The sequence below is a fragment of the Eubalaena glacialis genome, chromosome 9 (genome assembly GCF_028564815.1).
Source record: "Eubalaena glacialis isolate mEubGla1 chromosome 9, mEubGla1.1.hap2.+ XY, whole genome shotgun sequence".
Lineage (NCBI taxonomy): Eukaryota > Metazoa > Chordata > Mammalia > Artiodactyla > Balaenidae > Eubalaena > Eubalaena glacialis.
The window spans coordinates 122,493,405-122,513,759 of record NC_083724.1 but is presented as its reverse complement, the minus strand read 5'-3'; the positions used below and the strand labels follow the sequence as shown (position 1 = coordinate 122,513,759).

General features: G+C 45.5%; 1 protein-coding gene and 1 non-coding gene across 3 annotated transcripts in view; both read right to left on the bottom strand.

The window, feature by feature from the left end:
* Positions 1 to 1,595: 1,595 nt before the first annotated feature.
* Positions 1,596 to 20,355, bottom strand: part of LOC133097577 (uncharacterized) — a 59,226-nt gene continuing 40,466 nt past the window's right edge. The window contains exon 5 of one of the 2 annotated variants that reach the window (XM_061199504.1): positions 1,596 to 1,648. In XM_061199504.1, coding sequence (XP_061055487.1) covers positions 1,604 to 1,648 — 45 coding nt within the window. In that variant the 3' untranslated portion in view covers positions 1,596 to 1,603. Of the gene's footprint in view, positions 1,649 to 16,662; positions 17,186 to 20,355 lie in introns of those variants that run through there. The other variant, XM_061199503.1, reaches the window with a different exon arrangement.
* On the bottom strand, positions 13,329 to 13,435 carry LOC133098489 (U6 spliceosomal RNA). The gene has a single exon (XR_009702189.1). It is a non-coding gene; the product is annotated as a U6 spliceosomal RNA (small nuclear RNA).

Here is a 20,355-nt window from a genome sequence, read left to right as displayed (position 1 = left end):
TTTAAAAGGAGTATTTATTTCCAATCTTTTTCATGCTTTCAAGACAATAGACGTCACATCTGGCCTCTGGAATAAACACCTCTTTCTGCATTTGTTACGAGAGCTGCTGCAAATTAAAGACAAGACGGGATGCACTTGGAATGCCAGGTCCTGGGGTGAAACCAGACTCCTACTGAAGCAGTATGAGGCTCTGGATGTGGGAACCATTAACACTACCAATCAGGAATGAGCCCCTGACAAGGCACTGCCCACCCCTGGAGGGTAGCACCAGCATTGAGAAGGCCCAGAGCCCCTAGGGCATTCAGGTTCCTAGCCTGTCCTGGCAGAAAGGACTTCTTGCAGGGACTGTTGATCGTGAGGGACCTAATTAGGGAAACCCAGGTGATTGTGTTAAACCCAGAGGACAGGGAGAGGTGGGAAGGGTCCATTTTTGTCTAAGTTGCCAGATCAAAAGTCAGAGGCAGCTTCAGACAGAGCTGGTCCCAGGTGGTTGCTACACTGATGGACTGCAGATGAGCTGTCGAATTCATCTTTTTTTTAAATGTAAAATCCTTGATGCAATCTACTTCAGTTTTTTGTTGTTGTTGTTGTGTGTGTGTGGTTTTTTTTTGGTTTTTTTTGGCCGCGCTGGGTCTTCGTTGCTGCGTGTGGGCTTTCTCTAGTTGCAGTGAGCAGGGGCTACTCTTAGTTGTGGTGCGCGGGCTTCTCACTGCGATGGCTTCTCACTGCGATGGCTTCTCTTGTTGCGGAGCACGGGCTCCAGGCACACGGACTCAGTAGTTGTGGCGCACGGGCTTAGTTGCCCCGCGGCATGTGGGATCTTCCCGGACCAGGGCTCGAACCTGTGTCCCCTGCATTGGCAGGCGGATTCTTAACCGCTGGACCACCAGCGAAGTCCTTGAGTTAATCTTTGATACTGCATGCTGACCCTATCTGTGACCACTGGACCCTAGCAAACTACCAACTAAACAGTGACTAAACTCTGCCTGGTCTGACCCTGTGACCACTGGACCCTGGCAGACTACCAACTAAACAGTGATTAAACTCTGCCTGGTCTGTCCAGCTATGCTTAATCCAGATCAGTAGCCCTGGAACCATTTATCCTTTAGTTAGCACTAGGAGGATGATCCAAACGCCTCTTAAAAAGGCTTCACAGATGCCTGAGCCTTCACATTTACACTGGATCACAGGTCCAGCTGATGCACCAATCCACTTTTTTTCTACTACAATTTCGTGAAATCTAGCTCCGAGCACGAAGTGGCACATCGTGGGTTCTCAATAAATATTAACTGACTGGCTGATCTCCATTAGCAAATAGCCATCACCACCATTAAACAGTTACCCTTCCTTCCATCCGTTTAGTCATTTACTCATTCGAAACATTTATTAAGTGCCAGTTACGGATCAGAACTGTGTTAGGCACTGGAAAAGCCAAGACGATGCAGGTGGTGTGTTCCAAGAGCTCACAGGCGACTGGAGAGTCCTGGAGACACGGAGAATCCTGTATCCACGTAAAGAGGTAGAAGCATCACGTTGTCTTTATCACACTCCAGTCTTCCAGATGTCTTGCTCCAGATCAGCCTCCTTCAAAGAACTGCTCTAATCATTTTATTCTTAGAAGATCACAGAGTTGATCAGACCTAAAATTCTGAGCAAGTAGTGTTATTACCAGGAAATGACAAATGACACAGCAGCAAAGGGCAGTACTGATTAGTACTAGATTAGGGGACCAAGCTCAGTTGAAACAAGGACTTCACCTGGTTATGTTACGGGGGGGCGGGGGGGGGACATCAAAAGCAGTAGCCAAGACCAAGAATGAGGAAAACAGCCAAGGAAACAGGAGATGGGAGCTTGGGGAGCAGTTACTGCAAGGATGCAACCAAATTCTGCTGAGTAATATCTGGCTCGGATGAGGTCATTCTCCTTACCCTCCAATTTTATTTTTTAATTTCTGAATATAAAGTTGTAATATACATTAATTTTAGAAAGTCTGAATAGTATGGAAAAATACAGAAATTATCATATCCCACCACCTAGAAGCAGCCTCAGCTAAGATTTAGTATAGTCAGTATTTCCTACTTGTTTCTTTTTTTAAATAATTGAGATAGTACTGCTCTTAAAATTTTATAACTTGTTCTAAAAAAATAAAGCTTCATAAAAAACATTAATACTTCATAAATATTTCAATGGCTACATAAATATGCCATTGGACAAATGTTTAATAAGATAATGAACTTTTCTCTTAGTAATAAGTTTTCACTATTTTTCCTAACATTTTGTTGCTATGCATAACTCTATGTTCAACATCTTACATTTTGGAATATTATCTTAGTGTGGATCCTCAGAAGGATCGCTAGATCCCAAGACATGAAAAACTTAAGAGTCATAACACATATTGCAAATTGCTTTCTAAATAAAGCAGTTTGAAATTAGAGCAAAAACGTTTTGTCATTTAGAAGTAGTACGTGAGAGTGCTCTTTTCAAAACAGCATTGGGCATTCTCGTTAAAAATAATCTTTGCGGGCTTCCCTGCTGGCGCAGTGGTTGAGAATCTGCCTGCTAATGCAGGGAACACGGCTTCGAGCCCTGGTCTGGGAGGATCCCACATGCCGCGGAGCAACTAGGCCCGTGAGCCACAACTACTGAGCCTGCGCGTCTGGAGCCTGTGCTCCGCAACAAGAGAGGCCGCGATAGTGAGAGGCCCGCGCACCGCGATGAAGAGTGGCCCCTGCTCGCCGCAACTAGAGAAAGCCCTCGCACAGAAACGAAGACCCAACACAGCCATAAATAAATAAATAAAATAATAATAATAATCTTTGCTAATTGTTTTGTATTTCTTTTGAAGTTAAACAGCAAAGATGGTAGCTATTGACCAAAAGTTTGTGCTCACTTTTTTTAAAACATAAATTTATTTATTTATTTTTGGCTGTGTTGGGTCTTTGTTGCTGCACTCGGGCTTTCTCTAGTTGCGGCGAGCGGGGGCTACTCTTGGTTGTGGTGCGCGGGCTTCTCACTGCGGTGGTTTCTCTTGTTGCGGAGCACGGGCTCTAGGCGCACAGGCTTCAGTAGCTGTGGCACACAGGCTCAGTAGTTGTGGCGCACGGGCTTAGTTGCTCCGCAGCATGTGGGACCTTCCCGGACCAGGGCTCGAACTCGCGTCCCCTGCGTTGGCAGGCGGATTCTTAACCACTGCGCCACCAGAGAAGCCCTCTCACCTTTCCTTAGCGTGAGTTTGTACTAGGAAGGAGGCGGTGGTCCAGCCAGGGACTGTTTCCCAGTCCTCCCTGCATCCCGGTGTGTCCAGTGACGCAGTGTTGCTGATGGACTGTAGGCAGGAGAGATGCGTGTCACGTCCAGGCCAGGTTTTCTCAGGAAGCATGTGTGCCTTCTCCACTTACTCTTCCCCTGCTGGGTGGCTGAAGAGGGCCCTGAGGCCCCAGGGGATGGCAGAGCCGCAAGGTAGAAGAACCTGGATGCCTCAGTCATCATGGGAGGAAAGCCACTGACAGCTAAGCACAGCTGAATTGACTGGACTGCTTCATGAGCAAGAAATAAATGTTTATTACATTAACTCACTTGTTACAGTAGCTAGCTTTATCCTCCCCAACATAGGTATCCACATAAAAGATGATCACACAGAGGGGACACCAAGTGCTCCTTTTCTTTCATTTTAACTGTAGAAGCCATATATACGTGTCACAATGAACATGAAAAATGCATTACCTAAAAATTAGGAATGAAATTGATGTCTAACACAACCACACTTTCAACCATTCACCTATCCATCCAGGCAATCATTTAACAAATATTAGGGGTCACTCATGTGTAAGACACTGAGAACCGGTTTCTGTGATTTCCTAAGCACATCCAGATGACCCCCAAATGACCTAGGCACTGGGTACCATCCTACTTACAGCCGATGGCAGTCCACCCCACACAGACGTATCAGGAGCACTTCCGTTAGGAAGGAGGTGAGATTTCGAGGTCGTGCAGCTCACACACTTTTAGCGAGTGTGGGCAGCCACTGCACCCAAGGACAGTTTTGGGGAAGAGGGTCCACAGGCTGGATTGAACCAGGAACGTATTGGTTATCAGGGTGGTCCACGGAAGCTCTGAGACCAGAGAGGAGAGAAGGCATCCTTGGGAAGAGCCAAGACGGGGAGATGTGGAAAGTCAGGTGGGAAGTGGTGTTTGCGTTGTGCCGCGGATGCGTGAGCAGACCCTCCGGTGCTTCTCGGCAGGCAGGACAGCGGGCCCTTTCTGTTCCTTGATGAGGAGTGGCGTTCAATAGGTCAAGTTCAGAACAGTATTTTTTTTCCTGTTATTACTTTCAGGTTTTGAGCTGTATCTTGGATAAACTGAGGCCCGCTGTCTTGGTTTGTTTTGCCTTTGCCCCCCCCCCCCAGCAAGTTCATGTCCTTCTGGTATGTCATCAACTCAAAAGTCTCAGTCCAAAGTCTCCTCTAAACACCATCGAAAGCAGATGTGGCTGAGACTCCAATTCCTCTCCAGCCGTGAATCTCTGGTTCCAAAACACAGTGGTGAGGCAGGCATAGTGCAGACAGAGGAAGGACAGAGTGCCCAGCACCTCCAAAATCCAACAGGGCAAGGGCGGATCACACCTCAAGGTTCAGGAATAACCTTGGGCTCGGTGTTCTGGCCTCTGGCCCACCTCGCGGAGGTTCTGCCTTCCAGACACACTGGGATGGGGATTCTGGAGCCCCCCTTTGGAGGGCTCTAGAGGGCCTGCCCCGGGGGCTTTGCCAGGTGGGAGACCAGGCATGTGGCTCTCTCTCACACCACAGCTGAGTCCACTGGCTCCCCTCTGCTGTCCCGCTGGGCGTGGCCCTAGCGGGGGCTCTCGACAGGGACCCCACTCCCCCCGCGGTTCTCTGCCTGGACCTGAGGCTCTTGGGGGCATCCTTTGAAGTCAGGCAGCTACGTCCCCACAGCTTTGCTCCACCAGGGGGCGATGGAGTGCAGGGGATGGGGCAGAGCCCCTCCTTTGAAATCGGTTGTCCCCAGGCCCTTGCTCTCAGGGCCTGTGATGGGAGGGGCAGGCCTGATTCTCACAATAATTGATTAACAATTCCATCTTTGTCATGTCTCTCTTCTTGCATTTTATTATAAGCACCCAAGAGGCATCAGGCAATTTCTCTGACACTTTGAAATTTTCTCAGCCAAATATCCAGTTTCACCCCTCGAAAGCCGTACCTTCCACAGAACCCTCCAAGGTGAGCATAATTCCTCTAAGCTCATTGCTACTTTGTAACAAGGTTGGCCTCTCCTCCATCACTCACTCATCTGTTTGTCATTTCCATCTGTGATCTCATCAGAATGGGCTTCGTTGTCCATATTCCCACCGAGACTCTGTTCAGGATTCCTTAGGTATTCTCTAAAACACTGAGGCCTTCTCTAGAAGTCTATTCTTTTCTTTCTGGTCTCTGACCAGAATCGCCCTTCGTGGTCTGTTCGTGGCAACTGGGCTTCTTCCAGCAGGAACCTCAAAGCCCTTCCAGCCTCTCACCATTACCCCATCCAAAGCGCCTTCCACATTTTTATGCATTTGTTACAGTGGCATCCTACTCTCGGTACCAACGTCTGCCTTAGTCCGTTAGGGCTGCTATAACAAAAGCCCACGAACTGGTGGTTTATACACAACAGACGTTTATTCCTGTAGTTCTGGAGGCTGTGAGTCTGAGATCATGGTGCTGGTAGATTCCGTGTCTGCTGAGGACCTTCCTCCTAGCTGACGGCTGTCTTTTCACTGTACCTGTACCCGCATCGGCAGTAAGGGCGAGGGAGCTCTGTGGGGTCGCTTTCGTAAGGGCACTAATTCCCTCAAAAGGGCTCTGCCCTCATGACCTCATCACCTCCCAAAGGCACCACCTCCTCACACCATCACAATGGGCGTTAGATTTTTAACATATGAATTTGCGGGGGACACAATCATTCAACCTATAGCACCTGCCAGATAAATTATTTCCGGATAAATGGAAAATTCTTTTTTGTTTAACGTTTGGGACATTTGAGTCATGGAAATAGGTGGTTTTCCATTTTTTAGGCACAAATATTCTCTCACTGTTGACGCGGCACCGAATTCCGGGCCTTTCCCTTTGGTAAATCACCACCATGAAATTGATGAGAATGGCTTCAGAGGCCACCCACAAAGTAAGGAGGTAAACTCTGTTCCTTCTGTCCTCAGGCTTTATTTCCTCTTCCCAGGGAAATGTGTATTTGTCACAGGCTGTTTATTCCTAGGTCTCTTAGACTCAAAGCACCTTGTCATGGCTACAGCTGCAGTGAAGCTGCTTCATTGCATGCTTTTCTGCTTAGGTAGGGAATCATTGCTTGATTAAATTAGCCACTGGAGGGCTCCATCCCAGTTTCCAGGAAAAAAATGTCTGCAATTGTACTTTCCTGGCACATAACTGCATCTCTGCAGTTTTCAGTGGGTCATACCTATTTAAACAGGTGAAATAAGGAGCCAGGGCATGGAGCTCGGCTACATTCAGAATGTTCATTTGAAAAGTCCAGAGATTTTTCTGGAAGCCTAGAGTGTATTTCTGTGGGAAATAGCATGAAAATGAGACTTGAATTGATAAGCTCTGGTTTATTTATTTTATTTTTATCTCAGGCATCTTAAAATTCATAGCAACAGTTTATATTCAGGATATGCAGTTAATTTACAGGTGCCGCATGAAAAAAACACTTATTCTTATGCACTATCCATTATTTTTCTTCCTGTCCAATGAAAAGACTTTTATTATAATCCAGTCTAATGGTCCAAATGCTGCATGCCTTCACTTTCATGTATAACAGTGCTTCCTAGCATGTTCTACAAGATGACAATAGCTATTACAAGAAGAAAATTATCGGGACTTCCAGGAGGAACAAAATTGAGTGCAATTCTTTACTACAGAGCTTATCAGCACACCACTCTGCAACTCCTAGAGAGGCATTTCATGCACATTTGCTGCTCTTCTTGGAGATGAAAAGCAAGGTTTCAAACGTTACTATATCAAAAAAACATGCCTGAAAAGAGAATCCAAAACCTGAGACCATACCTATTCTGAGAAACGGGGAAAACCACATGGAAAGTATAAATTATTGTATTGCCTGATGCGTTTGGAATTTCCTCCTGGACCTCATTGACAGGAACCCTTATAGGCATTACAACACAGGGCCAGACCCAGCAGTCACCGGGACACCCCCAGTTTTGAAGTTCTAGCTCACTCTCCTGTAGCTGGCAAGGGTTGCACTTACCATTTTATTTGTCTCTTTTTAATTTGGAGAAAAAAGTAGTAGCTAGGGAGCCTAGTAAATGCAAACCCTTGGTGACAAACGTGACTGTGTTTGTGGATTAAAGCACGTGAGCCCAGACCAGGGGAGAGATGGTCACGTAGGAGATGAAGGAGCAGCAAGAGAACTGCTGACCTTGAAAGAAAAATCACTAGTCTCATCATTTCACAACGAAGTAACTCTATAAATCACCAAACATAACAATAGGTAATACAGACTTTTTTTAAAAAATAAAAAAGGCTTTTTGTGGCTAAATGGCAGTTTATGTCACACTTCCTGAGAACTCACTGAAAATCGTGACTGGCTTTGGGCAGATGAATTGATTTTTCTTAGTTTTGACGGATCCACCCTCTAGGTCATCCCGCTGTTGAATTCCCTAGTCTGAGTCTATTCTTTCCTGTATCGCTCATGTCTCCCCCCCCAAATCCTACCCTCTAAACACACCAGAAGATTAAACCAAAGCAGCCTGCCCTACTGGACACTTCTGATTGGCATTTTTCTTTATCTGGGTTGAGGAAAAGGGACAGAACCAGCATGAGCTGCCAGGTGCATGAACACAGGACTGTGCAGATAGAGACCCTCCTGTACAGGGCTGGCAGATCAAATCCTGCTGCCACAGGAAATAAAGAAGTAAACCCAGGCAGCAGCTCAGGAAAATCTTGTCATGTGGCCAGCACCAGGGGAGCTGGGAGCTCGCAAATGGGACACACGTCTTCCAGACACACTCTTCGGTTAGAGTTTTTTTTTTTTTTTATACAATTAAAAAAAAATTTATTTATACTTATTTTTGGCTGTGTTGTGTCTTCGTTGCTGCGCGTGGGCTTTCTCTAGCTGCGGCGAGCAGGGGCTACTCTTTGTTGCGCTGTGTGGGCTCCTCACTGCAGTGGCTTCTCTTGTTGCAGAGCACGGGCTCTAGGCACGCAGGCTTCAGTAGTTGTGGCTTGCAGGTTCATTAGTTGTGGTGCATGGGCTTAGTTGCTCTGCTGCATGTGGGATCTTCCCGGACCAGGGCTCGAACCCGTGTTCCCTGCGTTGGCAGGCGGATTCTTAACCACTGTGCCACCAGGGAAGCCCTAGAGTTCTTAAAGGCTGCTCTTCTTAGAGTGGAGATGGTGGAGTCCACCGCCCTGTCTAACCCCGAGACCATCTTCCACGCTCCTGCTGAGATGACTCCTTTGGTCAAGTATCAGATTAGCCACACCTGGGCCATCTTTCTCCTTTCCTCACTTCATTCCTTTGTCTGTTATTCCACCTCCACCTCCCAGTTTGGAAAGTTCTCTCCAGGGTTCAGAAATGGACAATGTTGGTTCGAATCCCTGATCCTTCACTTCCCAGCTATGAGAACTTAGACAAATTACTTGATTATCACCAGGCTTTAATTTTCTCAGTGGTAACTACAGATAATAATAGTACCCCCTTCACAAGGTTGTTGAAGGGATTAAGGAGTAATATCCATGTAAAACACCATATTGAGCTATTATTATTACACAGCATTCATGTTTCAAATTCACATCCCACTTCCTCGTAAAGTCTTCTCCAATGAGCCATGTTGGAAAGGATAGTTTCCTTTGCTAATTTCTTGTAGCACTTACTGTGCTCATGACCAATAGGGCCATAGTCTACACGGCCTTGTGGTCTAGTTATTTGTGTACATGTTTTCTCATCAGAACTAGAGGCAAAGTTTCTGGATGGCAGGGAGTGTGTCTTATGCAGTATCTAGCACAGTGTTATCCTGTAAATTTTTATTAAATCAAAAAGTCAAATGGATATTTTAATGAATTGGTCAAGTCAATGAAAGGTGTAGGTGGTCAGAAACCAGTAATGATCTCAATCCATTACTCACATATCTGGAGAATTTGGGCTGCGATTCAGCTCCTGGGGACCCAGAGGCACCTGAGTGAGTGGGTGCCCAGGTGTGGGAATGAGAGGCCAAGGAGAGAGAAGCCCCAGGTCCACTTGGCCATGTTAGGCCTTAGCTGAGAGAGAAGATGTTAACTCTGAATGAAGATTGACATTTTAACTTGTTGCACCAGGCTGGATATAGTCGTCCCTGAATCGAAACAAATTTTTAATGACTTAACATTGCTGGAGGCTTTTTGATATCTGAGGGTGACTGTAAGAGTTTTTGTCCAAATGCAAGAAGAAGAGCTTGCCCAGAGAGTGGATCTGAATGGTCAGGTGGGATGTCACACCAGGAGGCCTGCTGCAAGGTACCAGGTTCACGAGCTGACTCAGTGTGGCCTTGGCCAGTGGAATAGCAGCGAGAGATAGAAGTGTTTGCAGGGCGGGGAATGAGAGGGATGACCTGCCCCTTACCCACGGTCTCACGGCTACCACCTCCATCTCTCCAGCTGCCTTGACTGCTGCAGAGGATGTGGTGGTTTTCGAGACCCTGGGCTCTTACTTCTCTCTCCCCCAGGTGACAGCTTCCTGCCATCTCCTGTGAGGTCCCTGCCCAAGTCACTGCCCAGCTTTTGCTTCTTGGGCCTCACAGGTCAATCAGGAGCAAACCCTCCAACTGACCAGGCTCTCAGGGAAGTTCTGATTCTTCCAAATCTCTGTTGGATTGCTTTTATCCTAATGTTTCTGTTGGGGTGCAATTGCCAGTTGCCATGGTATTCTGTGCAAACAGAAGCTCTTTTATTCTGTGAGATGCTTTCATCATGCAGTGTCTGTCACAGAACGAATTGCTATTAGAACCAGTGTGTTTATAGGTTACACCTCTAGTTGGCAAGCCCTTGAGATTTTATGATGCGTGTTAGCTGCACCTGATATCCATTTGAGACCCAGCGCTCACAAATTATTCCACGTGAAATTGTGAACTCTCGATTAGGTGCCGTTGATATTGGCTTGGGGAGGAAAAGGTACATTTTGAGGGCTGGCAGAGATAGGAACTAGGCAGACTGTTTTCCTTTAATGCCTAGGGATTTGGGTAATAGTTACAGAACCCAGGTTTCACTGTAGCATCATAGCAAGCACTAGTTCAGCGGCCAAAGGTAGAAACTAAGTTGAGGATGGTTGTTTTGTCATCTCTCCAGCTTCCATTTCCTTTTTTTTTTAATTGAAGTATAGTTGATGTACAATATTATATTGAATATGTTACAAGTGTACAATATAGTGATTCACAATTTTTAAAGGTTATACTCCATTTATAGTTATTATAAAATATTGGCTATAGTCCCTGGGCTGTACAATTATGTCCTTGTAGCTTATTTTATACCAAATAGTTAGCACCTCTTACTCCCGTACCCCTATGTTGCCCTTCCCCGCTTCTCTCTCCACAGTGGTAACCACTAGTTTGTTCTCAATATCTGTGAGTACGTCTTTTTGTTATATTCACTAGTTTGTTGTATTTTTTTAGATTCCACATATAAATGATATACAATGTTTTTCTTTCTCTGTCTGACTTATTTCACTTAGCATAATGCCTTCCAAGTCCATCCATGTTGCTGCAAAAGGGCAAATTTTCATTCTTTTTCATGGCTGAGTAATATTCCATTGTATATATGTACCACATCTTCTTTATCCATTCATCTGTCAATGGACATTTAGGTTGCTTCCATGTCTTGGCTATTGTAAATTCTGCTGCTATGAACATTGGGGTGCATGTATCTTTTTGGATTAGTGTTTTTGTTTTTTTCGGATATATCCCCAGGAATGAATTGCCGGGTCATCTTTCTATTTTTAGTTTTTTGAAAAACCTCCATACTGTTCTCCACTGTGGCTGCACCAACTTACATTCCCCCCCAACAGTGCAGGAGGGTTCCCTTTCCTTCATATCCTCATTAACATTTGTTATTTGTCCAGCTTCCTTTTCTTTTTTTTTTTTTTTTTGGCTGTACCACTTGGCTTGTGGGATCTTAGTTCCCCGACCAGGGATTGAACCCAGGCCCTCTGCAGTGAAAGTGCGGAGGCCTAACCACTGGACCGCCAGGGAAGTCCTGAGCTTCCTTCTCATCTCTGCCTTGTCATTGCCTCTCCAGTCCCCACTGTCACCCACTACTTTCCACTTTAGAGCCCTGAATTTGTAACTTCTGGGTAGTGTCCCCCTTTCCAGACTCTCCTGTCCTTCAGTGATAATTTATCACTGCTAAGAGAACAGCCGGAAATATGACATATAAATCAAGCTCAAGCTATTAGTGGGAGCTAATGGCTGAATGCACGGCACTGGGGCTTGAGAGACCTGTTTGTTTGTTTTTTTTTTCTCTCTCTTTATAAAAATTTATTTATTTATTTATTTATTCATTTTTGGTTGCTACGTGTGGGTTTTCTCTAGCTGTGGCAAGTGGTGGCTTCTCTTGTTGTGGCTCACGGGCTCTAGGTGTGCGGGCTTCAGTAGTTGTGGCGCACGGGCTTAGTTGCTCTGCGGCATGTGGGATCTTCCCGGACCAGGGCTCGAAACCGTGTCCCCTGCATTGGCAGGCGGATTCTTTTTTTTTTGGTTGCATTGGGTCTTCGTTGCTGCGTGCAGGCTTTCTCTAGTTGCAGCGAGCAGGGGCTACTCTTCGTTGCGGTGTGTGGCCTTCTTACTGCGGTGGCTTTTCTTGTTGTGGAGCACAGGCTCTAGGCACGCGGGCTTCAGTAGTTGTGGCACATGGGCTCTGTAGTTGTGGCTTGTGGGCTCTAGAATGCAGGCTCAGTAGCTGGGGCACACGGGCTTAGTTGCTCCGTGGCACGTGGGATCTTCCCAGACCAGGGCTCGAACCCATGTCCCCTGCATTGGCAGGCGGATTCTTAACCACTGCACCACCAGGGAAGTCCCTCTCTCTCATTTTTTAATTGCAGTATAGTTGATTTACAATGCTGTGCCTATCTCTGCTGTACAGCAAAGTGACTCAGTTATACACATATATACATTCTTTTTTTCATATTCTCTATTATGGTTTATCATAGGATATTGAAGGATATTGACTATAGTTCCCTGTTTCCATTATGGTTTATCATAGGATACTGACTATAGTTCCCTGTGTTCTACATTAGGACCTTGTGGTTTATCCATTCTAAATGTAATAGTTTGCATCTGCTAACCCCAAACTCCCAGTCCATCCCTCTCCCTCCCCCCTCCCTCTTGGTAACCACAAGTCTGTTCTCTACACCTGTGAGTCTGTTTCTGTTTTGTAGAGAGGTTCATTTGTGCCATATTTTAGATTCCACATATAAGTGATATATGGCATTTGTCTTTCTCTTTCTGACCTACTTCACTTAGTATGATAACCCCTAGTTTCATCCATGTTGCTGCAAATGGCATTATTTCATTCTTTTTTATGGCTGAGTAATATTCCATTGTATGTGTGTATATATCTATATCTCTCTCTCTGTATATATCACATCTTCTTTATCCACTCATCTGTTGATGGACACTTACATTGCTTCCATGTCTTCACTATTATAAATAGTGCAGCTATGAACATAGGGGTGATGTATCTTTTTGAATTATAGTTTTCCCCTGGTATATGCCCAGGAGTGGGATTGCTGGGTTGTATGGTACTTCTATTTTTAGTTTTTTAAGGAACCTCCATACTGTTCTCCATAGTGGCTGCACCAACTTACATTCCCACCAACAGTGTAGGAGGGTTCCCTTTTCTCTAGACCCCCTCCAGCATTTTGTTATTTGTAGACTTTCTAATGATGACCATTCTGACTGGTGTGAAGTGGTACCTCATTGTAGTTTTGATTTGAATTTCTCTAATAATTAGTGTTGTTGAGCATCTTTTCATGTGCCTACTGGCCATCTGTATGTTTTCTTTGGAGAAATGTCTGTGAAGGTCTTCTGCCCATTTTTGGATAGGGCTGTTTGTTTTTCTGCTGTTGAGTTGTATGAACTGTTTGTATATTTTGGAGATTAAGCCCTTGTTGGTCGCATCATTTGCAAATACTTTCTCCCATTCCGTAGGTTGTCTTTTCATTTTTTTTTTTATGGTTTCCTTTGCTGTGCAAAATCTTTTAAGTTTGATTAGGTCCCATTTGTTTATTTTTTGTTTTTATTTCTATTGTCTTGGGAGACTGACCTAAGAAAACATCGGAACAAAAATATGCCACGCTTCATAAATTTGTGCGTCATCTTTGCGCAGGGGCCATGCTAATCTTCTCTGTATCATTTCCATTTTAGTATAAGTGCTGCTGAAGCGAGCACGGGAGACCTGCTTTTAAACTGTGATGGGAAAAATAAACTTTGCAAGATGCTAATGGAGCAGGGGCCCCAGCTTGAGCCAACTCCCAGGAAATGTATTCTCATCGGGGATTTGTCTGGAGGAGAGTGGTGTCCGCGAAGCCTCAGGGAAGGATGGAAGGATGCGGGAAGCCTGATGGATCAGAGCGCAGATTCTGCGGCCAGAGGACCTGCCTGGGGTCAGGTCCCCCAGCTCTACTGCCTAGTGGCTGGTGACAATCTTGGACAAGCCGCTCCATCTCCTTTCACAACTGGGGGTGTTGGCAGTTGCATGCCTCTCAGGGGGGTTTTAAGTTGATCTGTGTAGCCCACTTCAAGCAGTGCGTGGCATGGATCACGTGCTCTGTAAGTGCCAGCTGTTAACGTGGCTGTGTCTCTCCAGCCCTGCGTGCTGGACGCCTGTCGAGCTGGCAGAGAGAGGACTGCGCGACACCGGGGCACGGCAGCTCTGTGTTTATACTCAGCCGAAAAAGTGTGACCCAGAGAGGGAAAAGGATCTGTCTGCCTGTTACCTGGAGCAACGCGACTTACTGTGGTGCAGTGAAGACTCCAGGCTGTAAAGGCCCCAGGGTTCCCTCCTTGGGAGACAGTGCAGATTCCACGAGGGCCCAGCCCCGATGCTGCCGGTGAGGGCCGCGGAGGATGAACGAAGGGCTGCTCTGCAGGCGGAGCCACACCAGCACCTCAGAGATGCTTCAGGGGCTTTCCAGGGGGCCAAGGTGGCTTACAAGAGCAGGCTGGGAGCAGTTTACTCTGAGCCGTAACTTGTATGGCCCATCCAGATGAAAGGCTGGCAAGACCTTGGGAGACTCCAGTTACCCCAGTAAAAGAGATCTCATGAAATCGATCGACTCTTGGAGACTCTTCTTTTCTTTCTTTCTTAGCTTTCCCTCCTCCCTAAACTATGCAGTTTTCTCCTAAACATTTGCGTTTTGAACATAGTTTTGGTCGTGTCTATGGGAACCGGAAACCAGGCTGGGAAGCTATTTACCCATTGCCTCTACTCACGGCTTGGGGGGGTCTTTCCCGTGGAAGCTGCCTCAATCTCCCCACTGCCCTCCACACACAATATTACTCATTAATAAAAGACAATTAATAAAATACACAGACACAAATACCGTTAACAAAGCCGAGATAATACCAGAGCAATAGCGATGCTCTGTGCTGGCTGATGATGTATTTGACTCTGACAGGTGTCACCTCAATGCTCTGTAGGTACGAAGGGACCTGGGTGTGCTCCTGCTCTGTGTTCTTACTGAAAGAAGGAGCTGGCTCGGGCTTGAGGACTGACCTCGGGTGCCCCAGGCAGGGCAGGTCCTGCTCAGCATCTCAGACTTCAGCCCCTAACCGCCCTCTAGATGACTGCTTCATACGCTCGTGCTGTCTTTCCAGGTAGATGATCATTTCTTGGGGACAAGAGTCCTTTTACACTTCTTTGGTATTTCTGAAGTATTTAGCAAAGTCCACAACATAATAAAGCCTTACTAAATATAAACAAATTAGCGCCAGGGAGAAGACATTTCCTCTGTACAGTTCACGTGGCATCCACGCTCTTCCTGTTTGTGTGCTATTTCCCCCGTAAGGAGGGATGCGTCCCATCCGCTCCGCTCCCCTTACTTCTCCACACCTTCCCTTGGAAGGTGGCTGGTGTGGACTTTTTACATATTAGGGAAGACATTGCTGCCGTGTCAGTAATACGGAAGCAAGGAGTGAGGATTCATAGGAAAGCTGACTGTAAGAAAAAAATTCTTTTCATTTGTAAACTCAGCTCTGTTGTGACTCGGCAGTGATGGTGAAGAGACACAGGATGCAGCGGCAATCTGGTGGGTCTGAGTGACATCAGACGTGCGCGTGGAAATGAACATGTGGTAGAACAGAACGCAGAAATGAAAAACAGGTCTTTACAGATGGATCCTCATTAATTTATTCAATAAGAGTAATTTTGTCCCCATTTTGTTGGAGCAAACTTTTGCTACCCATGCACATACCAGACACTTACTTGCACAATTGCCCTTATGCATTTTTGCATATACCACATTTTGAGAATGCAATTGAGAATTGGGTTTTTGCTCACAACTGCTCTCTTTTACTGCGTTGGCAGAGAGATGATTGTTAACAGACTTCTCTATGAGGACTGTGCCTCTCTTTTTCCAAATGTTGCACACGGTGCTAAATTCAGCGAGCAGGCAATGCAGTTCCTTCGACACAAAAGCTATTCAGCCCTTCTGCTCAAGCGCTCCTTCTCCATCCTCTTCTTCTTCCTGCTTCCTTGTACCAGTTCTGGGCAGGGCACCCAGGGCTGCTGTACCCTCCCAAGTCCCACCTAGGGGTGTGGATTTGTTTGCTAGGGCTGCCATAACAGAATACCACAGACTGAGTGGCTCAAATGACAGAAATGTATTGTCTCCAATTCCGGAGGCTGAAGTCCAAGGTCAAGCTGCCAGCAGTTTAGTTTCTTTCGAAGCCTCTCTCCTGGGCTTGCAGACGGCTGCCTTCTCACTGTGCCTGCACATGGTTGTCCCTCCGCCGTGTTTTCTGTGTCCGAATCTTCTTCTTGTAAGGACACTAGTTGTAATATGACCTCGCTTTAACTTAATTACCTCTTTAAAGGCACCGTCTCCAAATACAGTCACATTCTCAGGTAGAGCAGTTAAGGCATCAACATACGGATTTTGTGGGGACACAATGAGCCCTTAACAGGGTGTTACTTGAAAATGCTGTTCTTGTCTAGTCTTGTCCTAATTAGAATAAAAATACATAAGCTCAAGCATGATTCTTGAAATATCAGAAGTAGATACCACCTTTTAAATATGTAGCAAACAGTTTCCTTTTCCTCTCTTAAATGATTAGTGATTTTTAGGGAAGGCAGAACAGCTCTTGGTGGCATTTTAGAAAATTTCTGGAAGTTTTGATTATCACAATGATCGGCAGGTGCTATTTTAAGGCATAGCAACTGATTATTTCTGTAGTAGCTACACACTGAACTACATTAAGAAAATTACAACCTTCTTTTTGTTTATATTTTATAACTAAAATACATATTTTATAATTTATATTATAAATCTATGTTATAATTTACAATTAGGGCATTATAATGGTTTTTTGAATTTGTAGGTAAACCACTTATGGATTTTATATCAGAATTGTGATGGTGGCATTACAAAATATTTGTTTTAAGGAGTGTTGGGTTTGATAGGGTTGAGATTCTCTGCACCAGATGTTAAACTCCTAAGGGTCAGACTGTCTCTTTTCTTTGCCGAACTCTAAACCACAGGAGTGCACAGGAGGTGTTCAATGTATGGCTGTTAACTAAGGACATGCTGTCCACAGATCTTCTATTCTTACCATTGTGAAACTGCTGAAGAAGGAGAAATGTGAACATCTCTGTGTCCCGGTGCTTTCACTTATGTCTGCATACCTTTGGGTAGTGTACTCTTCATTTTTTGGTTTTATTTATTTATTTATAAAATTTTTTATTTATTTTTGGCTGCGTTCGGTCTTCATTGCTGCACGCGGGCTTTCTCTAGTTGCAGCGAGCGGGGGCTACTCTTCGTTGCGGTGCACGGACTTCTCATTGCCAGCAAGTGCAGCTTCAAGCCTGTGGTGGCATATGCTCTGTAGTAAAATGGGGTCATGGTATGGTTTTCTCTCTCCGACTTGTGAAATCTTCCGGTCTTCTCTTCGAGGATTTACAGTCTTGCTTTTCTCTTTTCCCTGAGAGTAAATATTGAAGAATGAAACAAATGCATCAAAATCTGAAAATGGTCAGTGTAATACCGCATCTAAGGCAGATGAAGCAACATGTCTCTCCTGCCCTAACAAAGATCGTTTTCCCCTTCGTGGGACTGAGGTGAGAAAGTTCATGACTCAGCGTGGGAACTGTCAGAACAAACAAAACAACTCTGCTTAAACACTATCCTCTCATTTACCTTCGAAGGTGATGAGGAAAATCATTGATATTCTGTGGCAGGACAATCAAACTAAGACAGAAAGAAGAAAAAAGAAGACAAATGACATGCGCCCTTTGGGCAGGCTTTTCCCAGTGTGCGATGTGCATCTACATTATACATTAACCAGACCTCCTCAGAGCCGGAGGATGAAATCAACCTGTGAGAAAAAGTTGGCCCCTTTCTTCAGAGGCCAGCACTGTAATATTGTAATTCTATGATTAATATGTTTCTTTTTCATCTCATACAAGGGTTCAAGGGGCCGCATTGACCAAAGGCTTGTCTGTACATGCATAATTGAAAAAAAGAAAAAAGAAACTTTGTTGATTGAACTATGGATACAATGCTAACCTGTCAATATGATACACAGTTTCTTTGTCTCAGAAATGTATAAAACTGCATCTTTAATTCCCGATCAATGGAGCAGTTCTCAGAGCTTCTGAGAATCTGTTTCCCAGGTTATAATCCTCAGTTTGGCTCGAATAAAATTCTCTTTTCTTTCTTCTTAGCTTGATTGTTATTTGATTTTTCGTCGACAAAGGGAATCACCAAATTTAGCCACCACAGTGCACACCAGCTCCCTGGGCCATATTTTGTTTCCTGTTGGTTTTCTCCCCGCTTCTTGCCAGACACTTTTAGAGGAAATTCTCAGATCCTGTCCTCAGACGACCTCCCACATTCAAAGCCGCTTCCTCAGCTGAAAGACTTAGGCTCCTTATTCAAACTAATTCTAGCTTTCAGACAATCCAAAAGGCTGGCATTTGTTTTCCCGACTATGAGAAGCTTTCTGCTTTGGGGCCAGAAAATCTATTTTGATTTCAATACCAGCAGCTAAAAAATGTGTGATACAAAGGGCATAAAACAAGCAGCAAATTTAAAGTAATATTTCTCACGGTTTGCGTGGCACGGAGGGTCTTTCATCTTATATTCACACCGAGCATATCCATCTTTACAGAAAAATGTATGAATTCTGGTTTTCACTTCCCTCAATCTGTAGTCAGAATGTTCAGATTATGCTGCATTGAATATAATGCTCAGAAAGGATGTTCCATTTGTGTCCTGTTCCGAGTGGTTCCTGGAACCTCCAAGGAGTTCCACAGAAATCTCTTCACGGGTCCGTTGTCTCTTACTGTTCAAACCTTGGGCTTTGATCTTCCATGTGGGTTCTCTCGGGCGTGATTTTGAAAGGCAGATGACCTTAGGGTTGTAAGATGCCACCAGATAGGCGGTGCCGGGCACCCAGCAGCTTCAGAGACAGGAGGAGGTGGGAGCTGCCGGGAGGTGTCTTCTGTGTCTGCTTGTCTTCGGGCTCTTTCCTTCAACACTGTGCGTGAGGTTCATCCCTGTTTCTGCGGTGCATAGTTGTGGGTGATGCCCTGTCTTTACTGTGTGCGGGTCATTTTAAACCTCCCTCCGCCCCTTACTTTGGTTTCATCATCAAATCCTATCAATGTGATCTTCAAGTAGATCTAAAACCTGCGCCCCCTGCCCTCTCCTCACACACCACCCAGGCCCCGGCCATCCTGCCTGGATGCTGCATGGTCCTTGGGGAGTGTCCTCACTTCCAGCCCCGCTCCCCTCCTGTCCTGTCTGCTCAGGCAGCCAGCGTGGCCTTTCAAAGAGACCACAGTGCGTCAGGATGATGCCCACTGCCCACCCACAGTCACGAAGCACCTGGCTTCGGCCTGATACTGCCCCCACCATTATGTGCTCCCAGTCTCTCAGGAGCCAAGCTCCACCCGCTTCTCCACGTGGGCACCTGTTATCTTTCCTCCTTAATCTGGCAAATTCCTACTCAGCCGTTTCTCAGAGAGACCGCCTTCCCTGACGCCCCGTCTACACTGAATAGGTCGTTTTCAAGGACAGTGATGGCCACGCCCCACGTTAAACAATGATTCGTCGTCCCACTAGGCTGCGGCATCCCAGGGCCATATCTGGTTTGCTTATTATATCCTCTGTATATAATAGTTTGCATCTGCGAACCCCAAACTCCCACTCCTTCCCTCCCCCACCCCCCTCCCCCTGGTTTGCTTACTGCATCTCAGCATCTGGTACAGTGCCCGGCAGGCAGCGCCCCCACCAACCCCAAATATTTTTGGAATGGACAACTGATTAAAGTTTCAGGGACATCAGAGCGTGTACCAGAAAATGTATTCAGGGGACTTCCCTTTAAACCTTTATGATCTGAAGCTTTGCAGCTGAAAATGGGTAGATTGGGCATCAGGAATTCTGAGCACCGTGCAGCTCAGTCAGTGCCTGAAGGCAACAATCCCCTTTGTGAGCTGCTCTGGCCAAAGCATTCTCGAGAAACACAGCCCCTGAATTAGAAGCAGCATGAACGCGATGCCAGAGTCCCAGCCTGGAACTGGAACGCTGATTCCATCCACACACGCTGCAGCCACAGGCAACAACATCCATCCCAGCCCCTGGCTGCTTGCCCACCACTGTAGCAAATACATAATTTATTAAGAAAATGTGCAGTGAATAAAATGACCTGAGAAGCTGACCAAACTCTGAGTTGCCAATGGCTTTTTAGGCCACTAGAGGGCGCTGTTTAAATTCCTGTTGAACATAAAGAAAAAAATTGAAAGAGAAGAAATTGGCAATCATAAGGTTGGCCAGATGGACACCTATTTATATGATGTTGACTCCGGAATTCCATTTATTTTTTAAGCTACAAAAATTCCAATTCTTTTTGTCTGCAAAGTAATTTGCATTTTAAATAGTGTTATTAAAGGCAGAGAATTGTTTTTCCCTTAAAATCTAATTTTAAGTCTAATCTAACTAGTGTGAGGAAGTGTAAGTATTCAACGAAGGGACAAAGAGATGAAAATTCCTTTTGAAATGAATCTTTTTTTTCTAAATCCTTTTTTTTCTAAAACAGCCTCAGGGACGAAATAAGCTTTCTTTAAAAAGTTACTGTTTCGAGACACAGAC